This window comes from Lithobates pipiens, unplaced genomic scaffold (assembly GCF_037356315.1).
Source record: "Lithobates pipiens isolate NorthernLeopardFrog02 unplaced genomic scaffold, aLitPip1_a1.2 Scaffold_18, whole genome shotgun sequence".
In the NCBI taxonomy this organism is placed as follows: Eukaryota; Metazoa; Chordata; class Amphibia; order Anura; family Ranidae; genus Lithobates; species Lithobates pipiens.
Window position 1 is genome coordinate 344,767,948 of NW_027507758.1, and position 26,324 is coordinate 344,794,271.

The 26,324-nt window shown below is 42.5% G+C and overlaps 1 protein-coding gene across 1 annotated transcript in view; it reads left to right on the plus strand.

Annotated features, from left to right (window-relative positions):
* COL9A1 (collagen type IX alpha 1 chain) overlaps positions 1-26,324 on the plus strand; it is a 178,013-nt gene that overhangs the window by 49,179 nt on the left and 102,510 nt on the right. The window contains exons 6-10 of the mRNA XM_077487414.1: positions 3,486-3,569; positions 9,838-9,858; positions 11,730-11,804; positions 12,009-12,044; positions 12,133-12,195. Of these exons, the coding sequence (XP_077343540.1) occupies positions 3,486-3,569; positions 9,838-9,858; positions 11,730-11,804; positions 12,009-12,044; positions 12,133-12,195 (279 nt within the window). The remainder of the gene's footprint in view (positions 1-3,485; positions 3,570-9,837; positions 9,859-11,729; positions 11,805-12,008; positions 12,045-12,132; positions 12,196-26,324) is intronic.

A 26,324-nucleotide genomic window follows, 5' to 3' on the forward strand; every position in this document is an offset into this window, starting at 1 on the left:
TGCATCAAATCTGGAAAAAAATAAGTCAGCACCAAAAAGAGGGTATTATTTGTGGCAACCAAATAGGCCAGACTTTTAATTTTATGGAAAAGTTAAATAAGACTTTTTATTAGTGACCATGGGGCAACAATTTTGTTTTTATGCTTATTTTCTTTTCTTCAGTTTTGTACAGCAGTCCCAATGACTGAATTGTCTAGTATATACTGTAATGCATTAACATCATCCTGACACTGATGTGTGGGGTCCCTGGTTTCCTAATTTTCCTAAAATAAATCAGGCTCTGGAGCTTTCAAACTCTGTTTTGTGCCATTCAAGGCTATTAGCAGATATATATATATATATATATATATATATATATATATATATATATATATATATATATATATATGATTTCAGAGAATCTGGTTGTAGCACGATGCATATGACTTTGCATAATGTAAGTGTAATACTTTTTTACTTTTTTTATTGACCTTTTTCCATTTGAAAAGTCACTTCAGGTGGCAAACATATGTGGTATACTGCTCTTAAGTCCCAGGACAGATCACCCTCATGGAAATGTGGATGCTAAATGCCAGCAAGGGCTCTTTCTCTGCTCCACAGACTGCACACGTTAAAGGGAAAAGACCAGCTGCCTCTGCAATTAAGCCTAGTCTTGTTGGTGAAACGCGTCAGTGGGAGTCCCAAGTGAGGACTCTCTGTTCATGATGTGCAGATGAATAGTTACCAGCGTTTGACTTTTTTTGGAGTGCAGCCAGTCTTTTCCTTTGGATGAATTTTAAAAGACTTGGCTTCATTCTTGTTTGCTAAATCAGTTAAAGCCTGTACCAAGAAAAATATGGATACAGCAATTGCTGACTTCTGAATCTGCAAATCCAGTTTCCTGGCTGTCCCACTGTCCTATTGTCCTATGCAGACGAGGACTTTGAATTTTGCTGATCTACATACTTGTTCCTGACTTAAAGGGTTGATTTACTAAAATAAAGGGAAGTTGCACTTTGCAAGTGAATTTTTCCACAGCTTAGTGAATGAAGTGAAACTGCTGAAATCCATCATCCAGTTATGTGAAAGCCAAAATGCTGTTTTTAAAAAAAAATTCTTGTACGTGATTGGGTATTCTTTGCAAAGTGAATTGTCACCGCATTCAATCATCTCAGGGTAAAATTAATTGGCAAAGTGAACAACTTATTTGCCTTTAATAAATCAACCTTAAAGTATTGAAGGTCAGCAGGGCTGGATTAAAAGCATCATGCTAAGAATTTTGTTACCCACTTGAAATATACAAACTAGAAAATGATGATAGTAAATAGTCCTAACAGTGAAAAAAATATTTATTAAAACGTAACTTTTTTTTGTTTTGTTCATTAAAAAATGGTTATCACTAAAAATAAATGTATGCGATATGAGATGTATGAATATCATTTTGTAAGAGTATATTCTCTTTTGCCTTATATCACTACACCCACAGTGCATCAATTTATTATGAGGCAATATCAATTTACATTTTATTTGAGGTGTAGAAAAATGTATTTATATATCCCCTTACTGCAAACTTTCATTTATAATTGATGTACTGTGAGTGTAGTGATACAAGGCAAAGAGAGGTATACAATATTAAAACAAATATCCTATTGCCATTACATTTTTTTTAGTGATGACCCTCTGTTTAATTAACAAAAAGAGCTGAATACCAATGCTTTCATTAGGATTACCTACCCGGCAATGCCAGGATATGGTCATTCAGCGCCCAGGGCGAAAACGGCAAATTGTGCCCCCCCTCACCATATGGAGTCCTTAGTAGAGTACCGCTTTACATCAGGTGTCCCTAAATTAGTCTTCCTTTGCATCAGGTATCCCCAATAGAGTCCCGCTTTACATCAGGTGTTCCCAGTAGAGCCCCTTTTACATTAGGTTTCTCCAATAGAGTCCCCCTTTACATCAGGTTTGCCCAAGAGAGTTCTCCTTTACATCAGGTGTCCCCAACAGAGACCCCTGTTGGAGTCCCTTTTTACATTTGGTGTCCCCATGCTGCAGAGTTTTTGTCCCACCACCCCTTTCCCCTTTGTGCTGGCAGATCGCTACTCACAGCATCTCCTTCCTCTGTCCAGCCATGCAAATGACAGAGAGAGAGAGAGGGGAAGAAGGACACAGTCTGCCTTCCTTCCACAGCAGCGCCACACTCAGACTAAGAACAGTTCTCCTTCTCAGCTCCAGCTCTTTTCCGCCCCATGCAGGCTGGAGGGGGAAGAAAACGGAATCCTCCATCCACCAGCAGCTATCGGCTGCTGCTCCTTCTGACAGGAGTGACACTGCAGTCACTTGTGTCAGTTAGGACCAGGACCAGCGGACAACAAGGCAATGCCTCCCCTCCACCTAGCGCCCAAGAGAGATGCGCATTCTGCCCCCACCCCCATCTCTTGTGCCGGCCCTGCTGCCCGGCATTTATTATTGATCCCACCACCCGGCACAGGCTGTGTGTGGAGAATGTAGGGCCAGTCGGGGATGATCTCTTCCTGTCGACACATTGCTTTCTATGCACGGCCTGTTCTTTTTGGGTTGCTGGGACTCCATTAAGGTAAGGGTCTGGAGCTGCAGCTCTAAGAGCACCCACGTTAATCCAGCCCTAAAGGTAAGTATAATAGCCAGGAAAGTAGCATTAGCAGGAGAAGCTCAGTAATGACAGCCCCCTTAACGAAAACGTTAATTTGAGGTTTAGGCAGACCGTATCTCAATATGTATATCCAGTGGGGTTGATTTACTAAAAGCAAATATGTTCTTCACTTTGCAAGGGAAGTTGCAGTTTTGAAGGGAATCATCCCCAATATTTTCAAACACAACAACCTTATGTTCCCATTCGAAGGTCACATATATGACCTCCCTATTGATGGACATTTCTGAACTACTACTTTTTAAGCTGAGATTTGTTTCTAGTTTGCTGGTAAATACTGTGAGGTACAAAATATATTCTGTATGTACAGTACTCTATGTTAAAATGTACTTCTGACACTTGATTTATGTACAATTGTTTGCTCAGCTTATTTACTGTTAGTTTTTTAAACGTATTGACTGTGAAGATTTGTATGTCTGAAATTTGTATTCTCATACACTTTAAGTTCAGTTTTTGTTTAGCTAATCAATAGCCTCCATATTACACTTGCAAGACTTGGCTGTCTGTGCATTGTGTACTAAATAAACAGACCCCTCACCCAATGATTTTTGATTAAAACAATGTCCTAATAGGAAACACAGCAGGCAATGCACGGAAAGCCATGATCTCACACAAAGAAGATTTGATGAAGTTGTACATATTGCTTAGATTGTTAGCTTTGTATCATAAGAATGTTTTGCTCTGTTCTGACTTATGACATAGCCTATGTACAGGAGCTGAGCAGCTTAGACGTGTGATGTGCATCCTTCCATCGTTGCTTGTTCTGTGCAAAAAATATAAAATAACAAGTCGGCCTGACACAATTTATTTTCTGAAACAGTTTGACCTCCAGTGGATGCTAATTCACTGCGATCCTCTGCGGCCTGAGAGGGAGTCTTGCACTGAGCTGGAGGCCAGAAGAGCGGTAAGTGACTGTAAAGTGGTTGCAAGGGCATAGGCATCAGCACAGGAATTATTTACTCTGTTGCTTCTTTAAAAGACACAAAATTGTATTTACTGATTAAACAAATTTAGAGGTCCTGAGCTGTATTCAAATTAAAGTGTATGTCTGGGCAAACGAAAAAAAACAAACATATGCAGTACATCTCTGTAATATACATACATTTCCCTATGTTTTTTTTTTAATCACTCCAAGTACAGAAAAATACCTGTTTATCCTTCCACAAATCTAAGTTCTTGTTCAAGCTGACTCCTCTACCCCTGCTGCACTAAAATCCTAAGCAGTGCCATCAGCCACGCCTGCTGGACTACCGAGCACACCCCTTACGTTATAGACATAGTAAGAAAGGGAGTTGTTCTATAGTCCATTAATGGAAACCTCCGCAAGGCTTATAACACTGCGTGGCATTTTAATTTAGTATAGGCAGCTTGTCAGCTCATTGATCCATGAACCACTCACAAAAAAAGCAGAGGTACGTTCTGACCCTCCAGACCAATTTCTCCCCACCTATCAATCCTGGGGAGACGTTGGTTTGTCGATGGCTAGCAAGATTGTCCCTCTACTTCTGCTAGAATCCATTTTCTTTCAGCAGAGCAGAGTAACAACCTGGTTTGGCCTAAAGCCGGCCATAGACTGTTCTATTCTTGGCTGGTTCAGCAGGGATCAGCTGAGATTCATGAGATTCGAAGCATGTATGAGCAGGCTGAATGTATCCAAGCTAATGGATTGAACAACTTGGGTACAATCAGCCTGTTAAATTTTCATGCAGTTATTGCTAGCGGCTGGCAAAGCTGCTAGCAGTGGCAGCTGGTGATTTTTTTGGGAGGGAGAGGTGGCAAACAACCACCAACCCCCCCCCCCCCCCCCCGGCGACACCTAAAGCCCCTCCCACCTGCTTGCTGTCTGCTGGTTGGTCCGGCACTTACTCCATCTAGATCCATTGCGCAGCAGGCATCAGCATCAGCAATCGGGCGGTGGGCATCAGCATCGGGCACTGGGCAGGAGCTCCTGTGTTCTTAACTCCATCATGGTGGCCGTGCGTCTCCCCCCCCCTCCTAGGCGTCCAATAGGATCACCTGTCCTTTCAGGCAATTAGGTGACGGGTCTCAAGACCCGCTTCCTGATTAGCCGGGTTGAGGATCAGTGTTACAATAGCTAATATTCATTTGCTATTGTAACACACCTGGGTGGGCTCCGTTCAAATTCTCTGCACCCCAAGCCAGCCCTATTTTGAAGCCTATTAGAGCCTAATCAGGCACTTCAAACAAACACCCTTCCTGAAAAGGGACAGACGCACATGGATGGGTGGGGCGGGGGGTGGCGCTCATGTGCCCTTAATGGAGGGGCTGGCCCTGGCTGTGTTATCACGGTGTTTTCCTTGCGGTGTCGGCATCCCCACTGGGAGAACACAATGGCTCCGCTGGAGGGATTCCCCCATCAGCACTGTTTGCAGGAAACAAAATCGCTCCATCTATGGCTGGCTTAAATATTAGAATCATTTTCATTTTCTGTGGGAAATGGGGGGCATCCAGCTATTTGTACTGACTGAGTTATGAAATATGTGTGTGCAGGAGGTGCTACAACCCAATAGTGTCTGCTCAACAATGATAAATATCAGTTTTGTGCGGATTTATTTATAAAACAATAAAAACAGTGTAGCGCTTCACTAATAGATGTGGTCAGCATAAATTATATGGATAAAAGCAAAAATAATATAAATAAAAATGCCTAAAGAAAAGTCCAATATTAGCCACACATTCCACTATGTAGCCGGCCCAAGGGTGGCCGAACCGTCACAGAGGGGGGAGATTGGACTGGGCGGATGTATTCATGCGAGTCTGCTTGACTGTAACATCAGAGAAGAATGGATAAAATACTTCTTACCGACTTAGTTGGACTCATACAGTCATATGACAGTTGAGTCTAGAAGGCTTTAGGTCACAGTTTGGGACCGAGGAGTACGAAGAGGAAGGTCTGTTGAGCTGATGGATGAGCTCAAAACGATTGTAAGCCCTGTGATGGATCCTTTCAAATGGAACGTCAAGGGTGTATGTAGTCAAGCTCAGACGTAGCCCGTTGTACTGATGCTCCAATCTCACCCAGATAGAGAGGGAGACGTTGTGGAGGTTTAAGCCAAGAAAACAGAAAAAAGGAAAAAAGAAAAAAGGCTCCACATGGTGCAGGTCAGATGATATAAAAAAGGTTGATTTATTGAAGTCAAAAAATAATTAATGACTTAGTGATCACATAGACAGTCTAAAATAGAGATTAAAAGCAATGTAGGGTGCCAACAGCTCGCCCATTGGGTGTTGAACTTTGTTTGTTTTTTGGTGTTGGCTGCTGTTTTTGGCTGTTGAGGCCTCTTTCCATATATACTAAATTGTAGCGCAGTGTTTTCCCCTTAAACTGGATTTATTTATAAACCAAACTGTCACTGCATATTCTGACTGACAAACACTATAAGCAATATATTTTGCATCTATACCAGCATACAGGGGGGGCAAGCACTGCGCACAGTACCCGGGTTAACACATATAAATGACATATGATGTAATGAATGGCACAAGCATGAATGATGTTTTACATTGTTTTATTATTTTTATGCCTTTTAACATTAAACGTTTGCAGTTACATACTTGTGCCATGTGTGTTTATTTTTTAATATACCTGTCAATAAACAGAGATCAAAAGTTAAGTAGCTCATACATTAGTCATTTTTTTTCATTCAATCAGTGGGTTGAAATAATTAAAAAAAGGACCTTATTCCCCTATCCACACATTTAGGGTGGATGGGGAAATCCTCCCTGCTGAACTAGTGTGACAGCGGGAGCGACCTCCCTTCTGTCCGAATACACTAATCAGCGCTGCCAGCTATAGCCAGCATCGCTGATCAAACATAAATTCCCCAGCAGGGCGGTTGTATAGGAGTCGATCAGTAGGTCAATTTTTCTACAAACATCCTGCCCATACATTGATCATAATTTGACCTGTTGAACTGGCAGAATTTCGATCCAGGTATGGCTGGCTATAAAAAAACAAGAATTCTAAACTTAAAGGGTTACCTTTAATGACTTTTGCCAAAAACAGGCCTATGCCTTGCACTAAGTTACATTCGCATTATCAATCTCATCGGGGATGCTGGGGTACCTGCACCTTATACTGTTGTCTCAAGCGGTTTCATCCTGCTCCTTCCCAGGGTATACAACGACGTTACTTCTAGGTGTACAATACAGGATGAAGCCACTTCCTGCTTAAAGCGTTTTGATGCCTTAAAGTTATTAAGAGGCATCACTTATTTCATTGCCCTCCGCTCTCAGCTGGCAGGATGTACTGAGTGTTGGATTTACAGTCCAAAGAACTCACAAACATGTACTCCATTTTTTCCATACCCACACATGCGCAGCCCACTCTCTTTCACTCTAGCAGAATGCTGAGTTGTGGGCAGGGGCAGACTGACAACTCATGGGGCCCCCGGGTAATAGGAGATTATGGGGCCCCCAGGCAATCAGAAATTATGGGGCCACACAGTATACACAGACATGTTTCTATTGGCTGAGAAGGTACTGGAGAGGTGGGGCAGCTATAATCTCAGGATTTTTAGACCAAAAGGATGTCGGTAAGGAACATTTCAGAGACAGATATAAAAAAAACACAGATTCTTACATACTATCCCTGGTTTTACTAAGGCTGGCAACCCTGATGGGGTCCCCTAGTGGCCTGGGGCCCTCGGGCAGTGCCCGAGTGGCCGAATGGTCAGTCCGCCCCATTCCATTGTTGACCATTCTGGTTGTGGGAAAGAGCAGACTGCGCATACATGGGTTGGAAACAAAGCCGAGTGCTTGTTTGTGAGTGTCCAGGGCCGCGCATTCAACACTCTGTTTGTCATGCTACCTGCATGATGGAGAGAGGAAGGCAATGGAATAAGCAGCCTAAAACAGCATATGGATGTGCGGCTCTGGAAACTCACAAACAAGAACATGACTTCATTCCCTACCCATGCTCAGTCTATTCTGTTTCATTCTAGCAGAGCGCTGAGCTGCGAGAAACAGCAGGCTGCACATGTGTGGATAAGCTGAATGCTTATTTGTGAGTTTCCAGATGTAGCAAGCACATCCAATGCTCAGTATATCCTGCCACCTGCAAAATGGAGAGGGGAGGACAATGGAATAAGCAGCTTAAAAAATAAGCATTCTTTTATTAAACAGAGCACTGCCTACAGGGCCAGGACAAGGGGTGGTGCTGGAGGAATGGCTGCCCTGGACACTGTGGTATCATGTGAGCTGGGGCGGAGTGCTGCATAGAGAGTGCCCACCTACAAGCTGGCAAGAGTACTGAAAGCGAGGGACATTTTGTTTGAGGAGAATTTTGGCTTGCAAAGGGAATTTATGCTTGTGGCTAATCAAGCAGATTAGCACTCACATTTTTTTGGATGGGAGGGAGGGAATTTTTGCTGAAACAAAACTTCACATTTGGGGGGGGGGGGGGGGGGGGCGACTGGCATCTTTGCCCTGGGTGCTAGATGACCTTGTCCCGGTACTGACTGTCTATGGATGAGCTGCTCCGGAAACTCACAATTGAGCATTTGGCTTAATTTCCAACCTACGCATGCACTGTCTGCTCTGTTTCATTGTAGCAGAGTGCTGAGCTGCGAGAATGCTGGGTAAGGAATGAAGCTGAATGCTCGTTTGTCAGTTTCCGGGTGCAGTGCATCCAACACTCAGTATATTCTGCCACCTGCAGAATGGAGATGGGAGGGCAATGGAATAAGGCTGATCATACCATATACTGTACAATATTCTTGTACAGTTATCCTTTAGATTTACCAAAATCATATAATAATAATAATAAACTTAAAGGGGTTGTATACCTGCAGAAAAAAACAAACAAACCCCCCCCCCCCAAAAAAAACAAATCTGTAAGGCAAAGGCATAATGAGCCAGTACGCACCACATACTAGCTCATTGTGAAATACTTACTTTTTATCAAAGTGCCGGCACCGCATCACGGTCACCGCTGAGGGAGCTGGCATTTTACCCTCGGTGTGTCTACCGGGTTTGCGGCTCAGGCAATTTGAGTGGCTGGAGCCGCGATGACATCACTCCCACGCATGTGTGCTGGAGTCCCCCTTGGCAAGATTCGGCAGCATCCGCCGGACCTCCAGGGTGCATGCGCCGCTGACGTTAGCGACTGCATGCAAGGTGAATATCTCCTGAACCGTACAGGTTTAGGAGATATTCATTTTACCTACAGGCAAGCCTTATTATAGGCTTACGTGTAGGTAAAAATGTGCTAAAGGGATATACAACCACTTTTAAATACTTTCAATTTGTATGCAATCAGGCAGGCCCTTGCACTACATAGTTTAAGGTAATTCTAAGAAATTGAACAAGAAAATTGTATAACATATGAGTAGTTTAAAAAGTAAGCATTTACTAAACAGAAGAGCATATGGATGATCGAATGCATAGACATGTTTTTGGTAAAAGTCATTAAAAGTAAATAAGCAATTGTCACGAAACAACAGTATAAAAAAACAGTAACTTTTTTTTTTTTTTTACAAATATTATTGTTATGCAGTAAACAGTGTTTCAGTGTAGAAGAACAAATATTTTAAAATATATGTATGAGAGAAATTCTGGGTGTTTGAATTATTAATAGGCTACATCAGAATGAGCTACACTAAAGATCGATCATAAATTGAATATTGTGTATATTCAAAATCTAACCTTTGATTTAGGTGAACAAAATTAAAATAAAAAAAAGGTTGCTTAGCGTGGGAATGTGATTTTGGTCCAATAATTATGAAGTTAGGGTGCTCAGGAAGGTCAGTAACCCTTTGCTGTCAGTTTGCAGAGAGTGGGGTGGTATGACATTCCAGGTACATCCTCCAAATGAAGAGTTAAAGGTCCTCTACCATCCTACCTTCCCATCCCACAGCCCAGGCCTCCTCCAATCACCATCTCCTCCTCCCAGGATATTAATAAACATAAGGCTCTGAGGCTTGTCCAGGGCTTACCTTGTTACTTAGTGTTAGCTGATTCATTTGGGGGATTTGCCTAAAATTGCTCTAGGGGGAGAGGAGGCTGCGCTTGCTTGCCCAGCCATAGGTTTTACTATGGCTAAGTCGGTCAGGGATGGAGGGGCCCTTGTGCTTGTGCTAATCTTCCAGCTCATCAGCATCTCCATAGCTCAAGTAAGTGACAAGTAACTTTCCTTCATTTTTCTTTTCCAGGTCAGCCAGGCTCTGCTAGAGGTAAGATATGGAGGGGAGAAGGGTCATTTCCAGCAGATCGGTGCACTCTGTACAAGTGTCACTGCTTGCAGCAGCAGCAGCTGGGATCCGAAGAGTTAATTGTGTAACTTTTTCAAACACTCCAGTAAAGTTACTCTGTTTTATTCTGCATCCGACACAAATGACATGGTGTCACCCAGCGATCAGGATTTATTAACATTGCACGATCTGCCAGTCTTATTAGCTGGGAAAGTGCTTATAACTTGTCATGAGGACTGTTTAGACATTGATTGGTCGGAAATCTTCATCCTGGGAAATGATTAATAAATGTCTGCTAATATTTAATAAGCATCTTCATGGATAATTGAAATGTCAGTCTTATGCCAGTTTCAGGAAGCGATTTGCTTGGCATGGCTTGGGTTAGGAAACGTACAGACTACGTATGCATTGATTTTCACCATGATCCAGTTACCTGGCAGGGGTGGAGAGGGTTAAGAGCAGCACATGTGGAGGGGTTCAGGCCAGTTCAGTGGCAGGGGGATGGATATGGTGTCACCTCCCTCCTATGTAGAGGAGGGAGCAGGAGAACCTCCAACTCACAATGCCTGCTTTGTAAAGCCCCCTTGCTGGCCACTGTGAAAATAGAGACTAAAAAGGGAAAAAAAATTAAAACAAGAGCACATTCATCCTGCCTGCAGCAATCCTGTATGATAGCAGACTTACTCTACAAATAGTGTATGAAGGCTGTATAGATGTTTAGTATTAAGTACATGGACAATGTGTACCACTCATCACCCCTTTTCTATGACATAGTCATCTGTCCATCCTGTCAAAGAGTTAAAAAGTAATACATTTTTACTGTTTGTAATATATATATATATATATATATATATATATATATATATATATATATATATATATATATATATTATAATGCTAGGAGCTCTCACCTCCAAATCAGTGATGAGTACTTACAGTACCTTTTGTTTGCTCCCATAAATAGTCCACACTAGAAGTTTTACAGTGCCTCAAGTGGTTTACTGTTTTACTTTGCAAGCTAATAAATACATATCTATCTATATCTATCTATCTATCTATCTATCTATCTATCTATATCTATCTATCTATCTATATATATATATATATATATATATATATATATATATATATATATATATATATATATATATATATATATATATATATATATTCTATATCTAAATATATATATCTATATATATCTATATATATATAGATATATATATATGTAATGGGTCATAAAGGAGGGCATTGGGACTTTAAATGAGGCACACGAAGAATGCTGAATAATAGATAACAGTACCTTATTTATTGAACATATGCACATGTTCAATAAATATGGTACTGTTATCTATTATGCAGCATTCTTCATGTGCCTCATTTAAAGTCCCAATACCCTTCTTCTTTATTGCCAAATTTAGTGATGGGGGCATCTACTCGGTGCTTCATTTAAAGTCCCACATACCCCCTTTATAGTTTAATATATAATGGGTCAGTGGTAGATAACATTGCATGTAAAATCTTTTTCTTTCTTTCTTTCTTTCTTTCTTTCTTTCTTTCTTTCTTTCTTTCTTTCTTTCTTTCTTTCTTTCTTTCTTTCTCTCTCTCTCTCTCTCTCTCTCTCTCTCTCTCTCTCTCTCTCTCTCTCATTCTTTCTTTCTTTCTGAGACTCTCCAGCTAGCTTTGAACCAAAAGCCGAAACCCCAAAGATGTTGCAGGGCATTCTGAGACTTGTAGTTCTGCAAGAGCTGCTGCATCTCTGGCCATTCCTATCCTGATCAAGACTGCAATCTATAAACTCTCATGCTGCCTTGGGAATTGTTCTAAATACTATTACCTATTGTTTCAATCAGAGAGGACCACCCGGACCCCCTGGGCCAGCAGGTCCCCCTGGAACATCCGGAGTTCCTGGCATTGATGGCATAGATGTAAGTGTGACAAGTATGGCATGTTTCTCTGAATTCCCCCCAATGCTCCTTCTCTGTATATTTACAGATCTGATTGCAGACTACGAAAGTAAGTTCACTGCCTGCATGTTTATTAGGTTCCTCACAGCCTCATTAACACCTATGTGTCGAATTTAGCTGCAATGTGTGTGATGGGATCTGATCATTTTGCCTTGTGTTTAACAGGGGGACAGAGGTCCTGATGGCCCTCCAGGACCACCGGTAAATTCAATACAATTCCCAATTTTATTGCTTTCCGTAATCTGTGTTTTTGTTTAAATTAATTGATTATTTCTCATTTACTCTTCAGGGTCCAGATGGGGACCCAGGTAAACCCGGATCTCCCGGATTGCCAGGCGAACCAGGAGCTGATGTGAGTACTCTGAGCTGAGTGTGCCAGTTATACTGTCCAGGGAAAGTGTGTTTATAGATGGGGCTCCATATAAGGTGATGGGCGGGGCCTGGACACTGGCTGTCTGCTGTGTGCGGATAGAGAGCCTGTTGTGTGCTGGTCCAGTGCTGAGTGTGATGGGTGAGCAATGAGTGAGCTCCATTCATCGCCTCCGTCTTCTGCCTGTGATCTGATGATGGGTAGAGCTACAGCTGGAAATCTGTGCTAAACTAAGCACTCAGGTGCTGAATCCTGTATTTAGTGAAAACTGTAGACTGCCATTGCTGACTTGTCTATTTTAAATTGTCTATTCCCTTGCTATCATTATGATGCAAGTTTACAGTAAATACTTTGGGTAACTGACTTGAAACAACTACACAGTTCAGGCGCCTTGATTTCTTTTGTTGCATGCTCATTCTGAGTCGGTGACTTAGCCAGACAGCCAGGCAAATAGCATTTTCCTAAGGTTAGCAATTGCAGATTTTATAGTACTTTCAGTACACAGAATTTCTGTCTTTGTAAGGTTACCATACACAGCTCAGAATAACAGCTGTGGGTGACCCTGTTGGTAATACCGGCTCAACAAAAGTTGATTATTGAGTCAATTTTTGATGAAGAAGCCCGGTAGAAAATTTCTGGCTGAACAATCCAATCAAATACTATTTGGGTTTTCTGACAGGTGCTAGAGCCAGCTGTTAGAATACCATAGCCAGCAGGGAAGATTCACTCATCTGCACTGTTTAACATAGTTTAGGGAATCATTTAGCTTTTTTTCAAGAAGTATATGTATTTGTGGCCAGATTTAATCTGTTGCCTTGCGCATATCTTCCTGCACATTTTATATTAAATATACATGGCTCCCCTTCATAGCGACATATTATATTTTGATTGCGTTTGTATACTTTTCTGTTCCAGGCAATGAATTTAGCTATATGTAGAGTTTTACTATGATATTGGTAATAAACACTCCCTATTCTGTATCTAAATATATAGTGAAGGAGCAAAGTTGGTAATAAAATGCACTCAAGTAAACGTTACAGAATACCTTGTGTAAGACAAGATAAGTCATTTTGAAGTTGTAATATTTTATGTAGAAGGTTTTTAATATTATTAACACTATTTTACAAACTGTATTTAAAGAATAAGTATACTTAGGGCTCATGCACACAACCGATTAGCTCAGGTTATTTCTGTGATGGGTAAAGCCCAGTATTTCCAATCAGTCATGAACTGAAAGCCTGTACAAATCAATGACAGGCTGACGCTGCTCACTGTTGTAATTGCACATGGAGTGACTACCCATGGCTAGTGATTGATATGCACCCCTGGACATGAACTGTCTGTGTCCATAGTTGCATATCCATCCCTAACCACAGGTAATTGTTCCATGTACTATTACATGTAAACAGCTGTGGGACGCCAGCCTGTGATTGATTGGTAGAGGCTACCTGTTGGTGGCTGATTGGACACACCAGGCTGTACCCTGAACCATCATAAACAATAATACTGCGCATATGACAAAAATATTTGAGATATTTTCACAATAAACAAAAAGAAATACAATTGTTGCTCTAAATGAATCAGAGAAAAAAAAAAGTGAACTAGTCCAAAAAATCAGTCTCTCACAGAAACATGTTAATCACATTAATGAACCCCCACTCCTTGTTAACCCCTCCACAAGGAGTGTACACCACCACCTCAAAAAGTTGTACTCTTACCAGAGAGCCTGGACCCTTTATTATGAAGGGTCAAAAAGGCTTGATGTACTAATCCCAGTAGAGACCACGACAAGGGGTTGGAAAGGAACCACATCAGGATCTGTTCAAATGTATCCAAAGGATTCCACCCACACACTGACCATAAGCCGAATCTAAATGTTATTTTAGGTTTTACACTGCCTAGTGTTTATATATTTTTTTGGATCCAGCTTATGGTCAATGTGGGGGCAGAGTCCTTTGGGCACATTTGAACTGATCCTGATACGGTTCATATCCTACCCTTTGTTGTGGTCTTTACTGGGATTAGTACATCAAGCCTGTTTGACCTTTCATAAGAAAGGGTCCAGGCTCTCTGGTTTTTCATAAAATAATATGTTTGCTTTCCTTAACTAAGGAAGTGATCTTCCCTATGAGGTCTCAGTGGTGCCACACACCTAGCTGACCACTGTGCTCCTTGTACATCTTCACCGCAGCTTTTATTTTTTTAATTGGAAATCCAGTCAACGTGTATCTGCAGATGGAATTCCACTGGAATGCATTAAAACCATGGTTCATGGGAAGACATGTGGACACAGTAGATGACAGGGTTGATTTTAAAGAAAAGGCTGTAAGAGAGGCCTCACATAGGGGGGTTACTGGACTCCTACTAATTAGACAAGTATATCCTGTTAGTAAAATGTTCCCCACAGGGAGGGGGTGCTTTAAAGGATGGCTGCACTAAAGGTCAGGCCCTCCTTTTTCTTGATAAATTCTTTGGTAGAGTAAAGTGAAGAAGTGGTAGGAGTATGACAGGTCCTACATTGCTTGTTGCTTCTTCAGTAGCATCATCTTTAGCAAGACAAATATGATGTCATTCATCCAAGCCAGCTAAAAAAGTAATTTCAGTGGAGACTTACATTTTAGATGTTGGAGAGTTAAACCACTTAAATGTTTGTTTATACTTCTCAGGGTCTTCATCTGTAGGATCTGCTTGAGTTTTCAGATCTGCTCATTGACTGTAGTATTTAAAGGGGGGTCTTACTCTCCCTATTGGATGTTTGATTTGTTTTAAATATGAGGAGTGCAACAAAGGGAGTGGAAACACTCCAAGATGGGTGGAAATACCCAAACTTCAAAACAAGTGAGGACAGATCCAGAAAGTATGGTGGGCAAATCTTGCTACAGAAGTTACCAAGAGATCCAAGAAGTCAGTGACTCAGCACCTTTAGCTGAAATGGCATGTTTGGATAGATTGTCCCTTTAAATGAAGGGTGACCTGGTATGTGTTTTGGTCAAGATATCAAGTCAAAAACAAAAGTTGATATATATAAAAATGAAAATGAGACCTTTGGAATTTAATCTTCTATATTTCCTTCTCATCCTTACCATGACTTTTCAAGCAGCAATGGGCCCTTCATCCCAACGCTGCTTACATTTACTTTGTAAAACCATTTCTGAGTTGGTTGGATATTCCACCTACTGTGAGCCAAACATGAAATTGTTGCTTCAGTTTCCATCTAAATGGGAGGTGGTGATGTAGGCTGGAATCTTCAGTGCTACTGCTTGCAGAGGTCAGGGAAAGAAGTCAAATGTTTTCTTGTTGTGACAATTTTTTTGTGTTTCAGAATGTGTCTAGTTCTGTCCTTTCTGTTGTTTAGATATGGTAAAAGTAATATTTTAATACCATTGTTGCAATGAGTTCATAATGTAAGCAATATTTTTGTTGACTAACATGAACTCCCTGGTTTGCCTATTTTTGGATTGTTCAGACTGATGAAATGACTGGATAATTGCTTGTTATTATGTGTCAAATGGCACTGATAGCATATGTTTAAACAGGATATCAGTAGTCTGCAAACATGTAGCAATTACTGCAATTACAAGTATTGTGTACACACTGATGATAGTCATGTGTTGCCTGTTTCCCAAATTATATTTTCCTGTGGTGTAGAGGCTTGACTACTACACTTGATACCTTTTTAATCATCACCATATGCTGATTGATAAATAACATATTAACATCTCCTTCCTGTTTTTATGTTTCTGACTTTGACATTTTAAGTAGTGTATTGAAATAAAATACCTACTCTATAGAATATTGTATTGCCGGTGCTGAGATGCCTTGCAAATAAATCTACTAAGTGGAATGATGTAGAAAACAATTAAAAATCACAGCACGTTGCAGGACTAGGAACCGCGGGCTCAGAAAAAGGCCCCAACCTTGTCATTTTCAATAACTCACTCTGTTAGAGCTCTTTGGCCCTCCGGAGTTTAAAACTTCCTGTTGCCAGTTGTGGTCTAGGCATGCCACATTCATTCTTTGATGTGTTCATTAATAAGGGGCAAACTGGGTCTTACAAATCCTTTATTACCATCAATCTGGCTACAATTATTGGTTTTATTAAATTAAAAAAAAAGAACAAGCACTGATTATTCAACATCAAGAGAAACATCCAAGATCACACATTAGTTCTGTGCTTGAAGCAATAAATACATTGCTAAGGCATGTAATTGTTACACTGAATCAGTAAACCAATGTCTTATTTGTAGGGCCCATTTATTAAGAAATAGTAACTTCTACATGAAAGGAAATTTTCATGGTAGCTTTGAAGAGTCAATCGCAAAATAATGCATTTTCTCTAGCTCTAGCAAAAGTCAGACCAATAGACATGCACTAAATTTCTCTGGTCATAAAAATGTATAGCAAATAGAGCTTAAAGTAGAACTAAAGGCAACAAAATGTTTTTCATTTTAGATTTTTGGTCATCTGTGTCACATTGGGGATATTTCCCTTCACTTCCTGTTCCATATCCAAAACAGGAAGTGAGAGTAAATCTGTCTAAAGTGAGTGAACCCCTGATTGTCACCAGGGTCACTAGAACTAGTATCTCCATTGGAGGAATTCCCCTTGTATTTCTGCTCTGGGTACCACCCAGAATTTGTCAACAGAACAAAAAGGGTGAATCTCCATTTTTAAAGACCTAAATATGAGAGAATGGAGCTAGTCTGATGTAAATAGATGCAAGTCATTTTGCAATTAGTCACTAATAGATCTAATATAGATCTACTATGGGTCCAGAAAGCTTCTGCAGCAAAAAAAAACAAGGATGCCACGGAAGTGATGAAAGTGATGTTCATTCTGTTATCATTCTCTGCTAATCAGACCAGACAGAACCTGTCTTAAATGGGCCTTACAAACTTAATTCAGATGATATTCATGTTATAGAACTAATCAAGGCGCTGATGCTGCAGGACGAGAGTGTCAAGCACTTAGGCACTTTTTTTTTAAATATGCATATTTTAGTGATTTATCTTTTTGGTAGCTTTCTTTTCCTGTTTTAGGGTTAGTGTTGAGGGGTTTTGGACATCAGATTGAGAAATGTCTTTAATCATTCTGAATTCATTGTCAAGTGCATGTGACCTGCATTTGACCTACAGTTGACTTGTTTAAAATTGCTTTTGCATTTCTATAGACTTAAATCATGATAGAAGCAGTTCAGACGTGAACAGAGACCAGTTGACAAAGGCCCCATTTGAAACATGTCTTTTAGATAAGTTTGGAAAGTTTAATTGGGGGTCCCTGTCTTATAATGACTGGATTTCAATTTAGAGCCCAGGTCAAGGCCAAGAACTAAATATGGAATCAGATAGACATTGTACTGACAACCTTCATTGTCCTAATTTTGCCTCCACTCTCCTGGTAAAATGTGCAGGGTAATTATGATTTTGTAGTATAAGGGCTCATTCACAAGGACATAATGGGGGTTATTTACTAAAACTGGAGAGTGCAAAATCTGGTGCAGCTCTGTATAGAAACCAACCAGCTTCCAGGTTTTATTGTCAAAGCTTAGTTGAACAAGCTGAAGTTAGAAACTGATTGGCTGCCATGCACATCTGCACCCGATTGTGAGTGCTCCAGTTTTAGTAAATCCCCTCCAATGTAACTGCATACAATATATTATTCTGTATGCATCTGTACACAGCTGTATACTAGTCTATTAGAGCTGATTCAGTCTGCTGTGTATAGCAGCATAAAAAAAGGACACGGCTGCATCAAGAGCCATCATTTTTGCTGTATTTTATACACTGTAGGCATGTAACTGATTCTGATAGCGTTAACCTGCTTCCAGGAGCCCTGTCATGTACCTGTATGAAGAGCTTGAGATGACAAGGGTGGCCCCTTGCACAATTTCAATTCAAGAACCCCCGGGAAGTTGAGACAGGGGCTGCTTGCACAGCGGAAGGGTGCAGGTGCCAGGAAGTTGGACCAGGAACTTAAACTGGACAAAATGCATGATACTGTGTGTTTGCAATCTACATTTAAAGGCGCTGTGAACATTGTATTGGCACCCACATCAGATTGCAAAGGAAGTGCGCTTTGAACATGGTGTGGGAAATATGCATGGAAAGTGCCTTTCCCACACCGTGTTCTGAAGTTAACCAGCCCTGAAGCATTTAGGCTCTGTACTCATCTTGGCATCTCGGATCGCAGGCAGAAAAGTTCTTGTACTTCTTTTGGAGAGAAAGGCGTCCTGCAATTATGTTTGCTCGATTTTACCACGATTCATCGGCGACAATCGTGGCAAAATCATTCCGCGATCGGGGTGCCATTGGAAGTGATGGGGCTCTCACCTGTGTCCTGCGAATTTTGCCATGATTCAGGATTGTGGGGAGAATTGCGGCAATTCTGCATGCAATCCGGGAAGCCAAGATGTGAACGAAGCCTTAAAAAAAAAAAAAAAAAAAACAGTCCTAAAGCATAACATGCTGGAGTACAGGACTATACAGAAAAAGAAGTGAACCTTCAATTGGAATTTAGGCAACACCAAACTCAGTTTGTCAGTGTTACAACAAAATATATATAATTTAAGAACATTCCAGAAGGTAGCCACTACACTCTGTTTGAGGTAAACAAAATAAATATTAACATTAGCAACATAATAGGGGTTAGTTACTAAAGGAAAATCCACTTTGCACTGAAAGTGCACTTTAAAGTAAAGTCATTGTAGATCCGAGGGGGACATGCAAGGAAAATTAAAAAAACAGCATTTTAGCTTGCACTTGATTGGATGATAAAATCAGCAGAGCTTCCCCTCATTTCAGATATACCCCTTAGATTTAGAGCTACTGCACTTCCAAGTGCACTTGCAGTGCAAAGTGGATTTGCCTTTCATAAATAACCCCCAATACACATAGCTGTTTGTTCTGTGAGTACTGCTCTTTTTTTTTTATTTATCTACAAATACTATTTGTATCATGGGTATATTTTTGTAGATACGTTTCACAATCAAAACAAATAGTTGGAATTTAAAAATGCGTCTTTAGCGAATAAAATGGGAATAATGTTGGTTTTGTATGAAAACATACATACATTTTATCACAAAAAGAGCAGTAGTATAAGCATGGTACTGTGAAAGAGAAAGGTCATTAGATTTCTTTTCAGGTAAGAATAGAGTGGGAATCATACTATACTTCTTGGGCAAGCACTGAACTGGTTTACAGAGTTGCTAGGTTACATCACATCAGGCTTTCTGCTTGGCACATTTTATTGATTTGGGCAATGAAAAAATATAGCCCTTTTTTTATTTGGGGGCTGATGAATGAAAACTAGTTGAAAAGCAAGTGTGTGAAGTGCCTGTACTGCACATAACAGTCAGCAAGTTTGCAGCTATCATTTTTCTTGTACAGGTTACAATTGGAAACCAAAGTTTTATTGGTTGGAAAGACTATTTCCTTGTGTTTTCTTAAAGGGGAGTTCCGCCGAAAAAAAAGCAAAAAAAAAGAAAAGAAAAGTCAGCAGCTACAAATACTGCAGGGACTGACTTTTAAAATAAGGACACTTACCTGTCCAGTGTGCCCCATGATGTCCTCAACTGAAGCCGACCCGTCCCTCGGCTCAGGGTTCAGGTGCTAGCATCCTCAGTAAAGACCCCTTTCTCACTGAGGCATTTTTCTGGTGCATTTGGGCTAAAAATAACGCCTGTAAAGCACCTGAAAAACACCTCCTCTGTAGCCCCAGTGTGAAAGCAGGAGTGCTTTCAAAGTTGGGCGCTGCGCTGGCAGGACGCTAAGGCCCCTTTCACACTGGGGCGCTCCGCTGGCAGGATGTTAAGGCCCCTTTCACACTGGGGCGCTGTGCTGGCAGGACGTTAAGGCCCCTTTCACACTGGGGTGCTGCACTGGCAGGACGTTAAGGCCCCTTTCACACTGGGGCGCTGCACTGGCAGGACAATAAGGCCCCTTTCACACTGGGGCGCTGTGCTGGCAGGACGCTAAGTCCCCTTTCACACTGGGGCACTGCGCTGGCAGGACATTAAGGCCCCTTTCACACTGGGATGGGGGCGGCGTCAGCGGTAAAGCGGCGCTATTTTTAGCACCGCTTTACCATCATTTTAGAAGCACTATTCGGCCGATAGCGGGGCAGTTTTAACCCCCCCCACTAGCGGCTGAGAAAGGGGTAAAAACCACCGGTACCAACGGTATAGCTGCGCTGCCCCATTGATTTCAATGTGCAGGAGCGGTGAAGGAGAGGTGCTAGATGCTGCTAGCAGGACATTTTTGAGCGTCCTGCCAGCGTACCGCTCCAATGTAAAAGCCCTCGGGGCTATCACATTCGAGAGACAGGAGCAGCTGTTTCAGGGCGCCTTGAAGACGCTATTTGTAGCGCTGTAGTGCCTGCAAAGTGCCCCAGTGTGAAAGGGGTCTAAAAAAAGTCCTGCAAACAGCATCTTCCAGGTGTATACACCGTTCCTCCACCGCTCCTGCCCATTGAAATGAATGGGCACTGCTACCAAAGAGCCTGCAAAGCAATTCGGCAGCGACGCTATACGGGCACATTATTCCCTTTATTCCGCCGCTAGCAGGGGTTAAAAGTGCCCCGCTAGGCAAGAAATAGCGCCACTAAAGTGACGGTAAAGCCCCACTAAAATTAGCAGTGTTTTCCTGTCAACACCCACCCCAGTATGAAAGCAGCCTAAGGGAATCGGGAAGTGAAGACCTGTGTGTTTCCCAGAAGACAGCGGGTGGAGCAGAGGAGGGGCCAGACGGCATAGTTCGCCACGGATTCCGTATTAGACAGGTATCTGCCCCCCCCCCCCGAAAGGTGCCAAATGTGACACCGGGGGGTGGGGGGGGGAACTGGATCAGCGGAAGTTCCATTTCTGGGTGGCTTTACAAATTTTAACGTTTCCATTGTGTTTCTGACATGACATTGTGGTGACTATATAGGTTACCTCTATTGCCTTGCAGTTCAGAAACCCAAGTTTAATGCTGCTCAGGATACTATCTACATGAAGTATTGTCAGAATTATTGGGACATCTGCCTTTACACGCACATGAACAATAATGGCATCCCAGGCTTAGTCCATATGGTTCAATATTGAGTTGGCCCACCCTTTGCAGCTATAACAGCTTCAACTCTTCAGGGAAGGCTATCCACAAGGTTTAGGAGTGTGTCTATGGGAATGTTTGACCATTCTTTCAGAAGTGCATTTGTGAGGTCAGGCACTGATGTAGATGATAAGGCCTGGCTTCTATTGGGTTCTATTGGGTTGAGGTCAGGCCAGTCAAGAATCCTAGGGTTCTGCAGAACCCCCAGTTGAGAACCACTGAGTTTAGAGCATGACATTGTCCAAAATGTCTTGGTATGCTGATGCCTTTACTTCCCTTCACTGGAACTAAGGCGCCAAGCCCAACCCCTGAAAAACAACCACACACCATAATTCCTCCTCCACCAAACGATTTGGACCAGTGCACAAAGCAAGGTCCATAAAGACATGGATGAACGCGTTTAGGGTAGAGGAACTTGACTGGCCTGCACAGAGTCCTGACCTCAACCCGATAGAACAGTGTATGTTTCATCTGTGTTTGTGTAGGTTTCCTTCAGGATTTCTGGCTTCCCACCCAAAACACTTTAGTAGGTGTATTATTTCCTCATAGACTAGTTATTATGTGTTTAATGTGGTAGGGTCCAGTGGGGTCAAGATGGCTGGGCTTGGACAGGACGGACATTGCAACAAAGTGGAGAATTTTTGCAGACACGTTATGTATATATGTAAGGTCACATAGAGAACACTAATACCTTTCTCTAAACAGCCACCCACACAGTATAGGAAGTTGAAGACATGATGCTTTGCTCTGCAAAGCAGCCAACACCTCGCTAGCCGATGCATAAAGCATAAAAATTAGGGAAACCACAAAGTTACATGAAATGTGTGACGTTATTGGAAGTTATATGTATACTGTCAAAATCTATAGATGGGGCATTTCGGCTCTGGCATGAGTCGGACTGATTGCCACCTGGCCAGTGTGAAATAAAAATTTTTTTTCCTAAAAGTTTGTTGTCCGGTCTGTTGTTCCTGGCTATCTCCTCCTTTACTAGGTGCACTAGATTGTAGATTCCTCCATTAGGTAGTGGTATATGTGAAATGTTCTATGTGCTCTCTAAAGCACTTTGTAATATGATAGTTCCATATATGAGGGAAAGGAAGTCCTAAAAGACGCACATCATACCAAATCCTGATCCCCATGATTAAGCTCCAGGGGCAAAGTTAAACACGTTGGGCTGTGTGGCCTGGTTTAAGCCTGAGCTTAAGGTGTCATACACCTCCTTACAGGGTTTTGCTGTGATATGCAACTTTTAGAACTTACTAGATGTTTTAAACTGGGATGAACTCTGTCCTTGTTGGCATTCCTAGCCGTTTGTCATGCAAGAGGACCTAGTAAAGCCTTGAGCGTCACCTGTCATTTTGTTGTGGGTCACAGTTTTACATAAGAGGTCATGCCCACTGCCGATTAGGGCCATACACCACCCAGATAAGTGTACCTCTTCACAGGGTATATCCAGGTGTTTCTAATCACGGGCAAATGTACAAATCAATGACACACTGACACTGTCCTTTGTTGTCCACAGCTGTTCATGTACTGTGTAATCGCTCATGGAGAGATTACTTGCAGTTATGGATAGATTTGGTGTTAGCCCTTGTACACACGGTCGGACATTCTGACAACCAAATCCGTTGGATTTTGTCCGACGGATTTTGTCTGACGGATTTTGTCCGAAACTGTTGCATACACACGGTCGGACAAAGTTGTCGGAAAATCCGATCGTGCAGATGACGTAATTTCATTACGATTGGACTACATTCAGGCTAGTAGCCAATAGCTTTGGTCTAGGAATTTGATCTGAGCATGCGTGGCACTTTGTCCGATCGGAATTCTCTACACACAATCGGACAAAGTCCGATCGGAACATGTTGCCGGAAAATTTTATAGCCCAGCTGATAAACTTGGTCCGTCGGATACTCCAACGGAAACAGTCTGATGGAGCCCACACACGATCGGATTATCCGACAACACGGTCCTATCGGACATTGTCCATCGGAATATCCGACTGTGTGTACAAGGGCTTATACTTACTTTCCTGGGAGCCTGTGTGTTCTACCTTCTCTCTGTTTCAGGGAATTTTAGATACCCATGCCCCCTGATGTGTACTTTGGTTCCTTCATCCAACTCTCTATGGCACCACAGATCTCAGTAGTGGCATAGGAGTCAGAGGATAAAATGAACGTGCATGGTGGGGGACATAGGCATCCCATACTCCCAGAAAAGTTTTATGGGGGTGGCAACCCCAGAACAGAAGGAAGGTAGAAGACACAAACTGCCAGAAAGATGCATTTAAAAGAGGCAAGTATAAATACTCTTAAGTTTTTATAAATTGTATCCATATCATTGGTTGTGACTCTGGTAATTTGCAGCTCAGTGCACAGTGTGCAGGGTTCAAGAATGCTTAATGTACACCACATTCTACAGAGTGCTGCACTCATTTCAGTCCAGCAACCATTATTATGTAACATACATAAATATGTAAGATACAACCATTGCCAGGACATGGTCATCCAGTGCCCAGGGCAAAGATGCCAAACTGCCCCCCCCCCCCCCCCATTCATGATGTGCAAGCCTAGGGGATCATATGAACAGCAGTCAATTGTTTGTCAAAATCAGTGTGCAGCTCAGTTTTCACATTGAATACATGCTTGTGTTGATGGCTCTCTCTTCCACTCGTGGCTCTCTCCTGGACACTTCTGCATTTGGTGGTGTGGGCTGTGCTTTCTCTCATACTTATCCTTCCTGCTAGTGCAGCTCTTGTGTGTCTGTGAACACTGCCACCTGCTTGTTAATACAGGAGCTCTGCACTGGCAGGAAGGAGGAGGGGAAGCAATTCAACCCACACTGCTTCCCAACTCTTTCCTCCTCTCCTTGTTGCTCCCAGTACTGGGCTGACAAGAGTAGTGATGCCATTGTCACTACACCTGTCAGATTTGTAACAGAAGGAAGGCACCCCCATCACTACAGTAAACCATTGCACCCTGGGCAGCCGCCCCTCCCACCCACCCCTGGTCTGGGCCCTGGATATAACAGTACAGCATTACTACACAATTTGGCACAGAGTATGGTCAGGAGTATAGTATGTTACACTGCTCTATCATATGTTGCATATGCCTGACCTCTGCCCTCTATATTTTGTGCTATACAGTACATTATATAATCATGGTCTCTTTACACCTGGCTGTATGTTACATGCTCCTGACCACTGCATACTGATGTTTTTACAGACATTACATACTTCTAACTACTAAATATTTTGTGCTGTGGTGTACCTTGTACATTCCTGTTTTCTGCTCTCAGAGTGGTCAAGATTCTGTAATGTATAGCCGTGTACAGAATACAGTGTTCAGAAGTATGTAAAATGCAGCCCAGTATATGGAGTGCAGTGGCCCAGAGTATGTAATGTGCAGTCTAGAATACAGAGTGGAAGGCTCAGGAATATCTAACCTAGAATCCATCATACAGTTGTGCAACACTCAGGAGTTCAGTCCAGCAGACATTAGTATGCAGTGGCGGTGCGTCCATTAAGGGCTCACAGGCTCCGCACCCTCTGTTCAACCACAATTGGCTGCAATTGATGGGCACAGTGGCTGCATTTGATGGGCACAGTGAGGCTACAATTGATTTTTTTTTTTTCAGAAATGTTCAGTTTGTTTGCGCACCCCCTAAGATTTTGAGCACCAGCTGACGCTGTTTGTGTGTAACATACAACAGTAAGGGGTATGTAATAAATAACACATCATGCAGAACATGGGGTCCAGAGTAGGTAATGTACACACAAAATCCTAACCGTTACATGAAATACCCTTGACTATTGAACACACTGTATGCTGTGGTGTCATTCCCTACCAAGAAAAATCCTTCTTCAGTAGAAAATTCTCCCCAGCAAACCACCTTAAAAAATCAACCCCAATCATTCACCTCTGCACCCCTGTCAATGTCTCACCTCTGTACCCCTGTCAATGTCTCACCTCTGCACCCCTGTCAATGTCTCACCTCTGCACCCCTGTTCACAGCTCAGCTCTCCACTCCCTGTCCAAAGCTTACCTCTGCACCACCTATTCACAGTCCACCTCTGCACCACCTGTCCACAGTCCACCCCTGCACCACCTGTCCACAGCTCACCTATGCACCCTCTGTCTACAGTCCACCTGTCCACAGTCCACCTCTGCACCACCTGTCCACAGCTCACCTATGCACCCTCTGTCTACAGTCCACCTGTCCACAGTCCACCTCTGCACCATCTGTCCACAGCTCACCTATGCACCCTCTGTCTACAGTCCACCTGTCCACAGTTCGCCTCTGCACCGTCTACCTTTGCGTCTCTCATCCAAAGCTCACCTCTGCAACCCTCATCTATGGTTAACCTCTGCACCTTCTATCTTCAACTCACCTCTGCACCTCACTATCCACATATCACTTCTACAGCCCCCTTGCAAAGCTCACCTCTGCACCCCTCCATCAACAGATCATCTCTGTGCCTCTCTACAGCTAACTTTTGCACTCCCCTTGCAAAGCTAAGCTCTGCAACCCTCTTCCATGTTTCACTTTTGCACCTCCTGTCCCCAGCTCAGCTCTTCACCCCCATGTCCACAGCTCTTCTCTGCCCCCTTTGTCTACAGCTCCCCTCTGCTCTCCCAGGTCCACAGCCAATCTTTTCATCTGTCATCCACGGCTCACCTCCGCACCTCCATGTCCACAGCACTCTCCTGCCAACCCTTGTCCACAGATCACCTCTACATTCACTTCCACAGCTGACCTCTGCAACCCTTGTCCACAGCTCACTTTTGCACCCTCCCCCCCATCTGCAGTTTGCCTCTGCAACCCCCTATCTAGTGCTATATATCTATCTATCTACATAATTTCAGCTCACCTCTGCACCCCCATGGCCATAGCTAAACTTTGTCCTCCATGTCCATACCTCTCATCCGCTCCTCCCCCCATGTGCGCCATGTAACTGGGCACAATTTCAGATGGTAGCCAGTTAAAATAGAAAGGGTAAATCTCCCTAATATGGACACATGCATA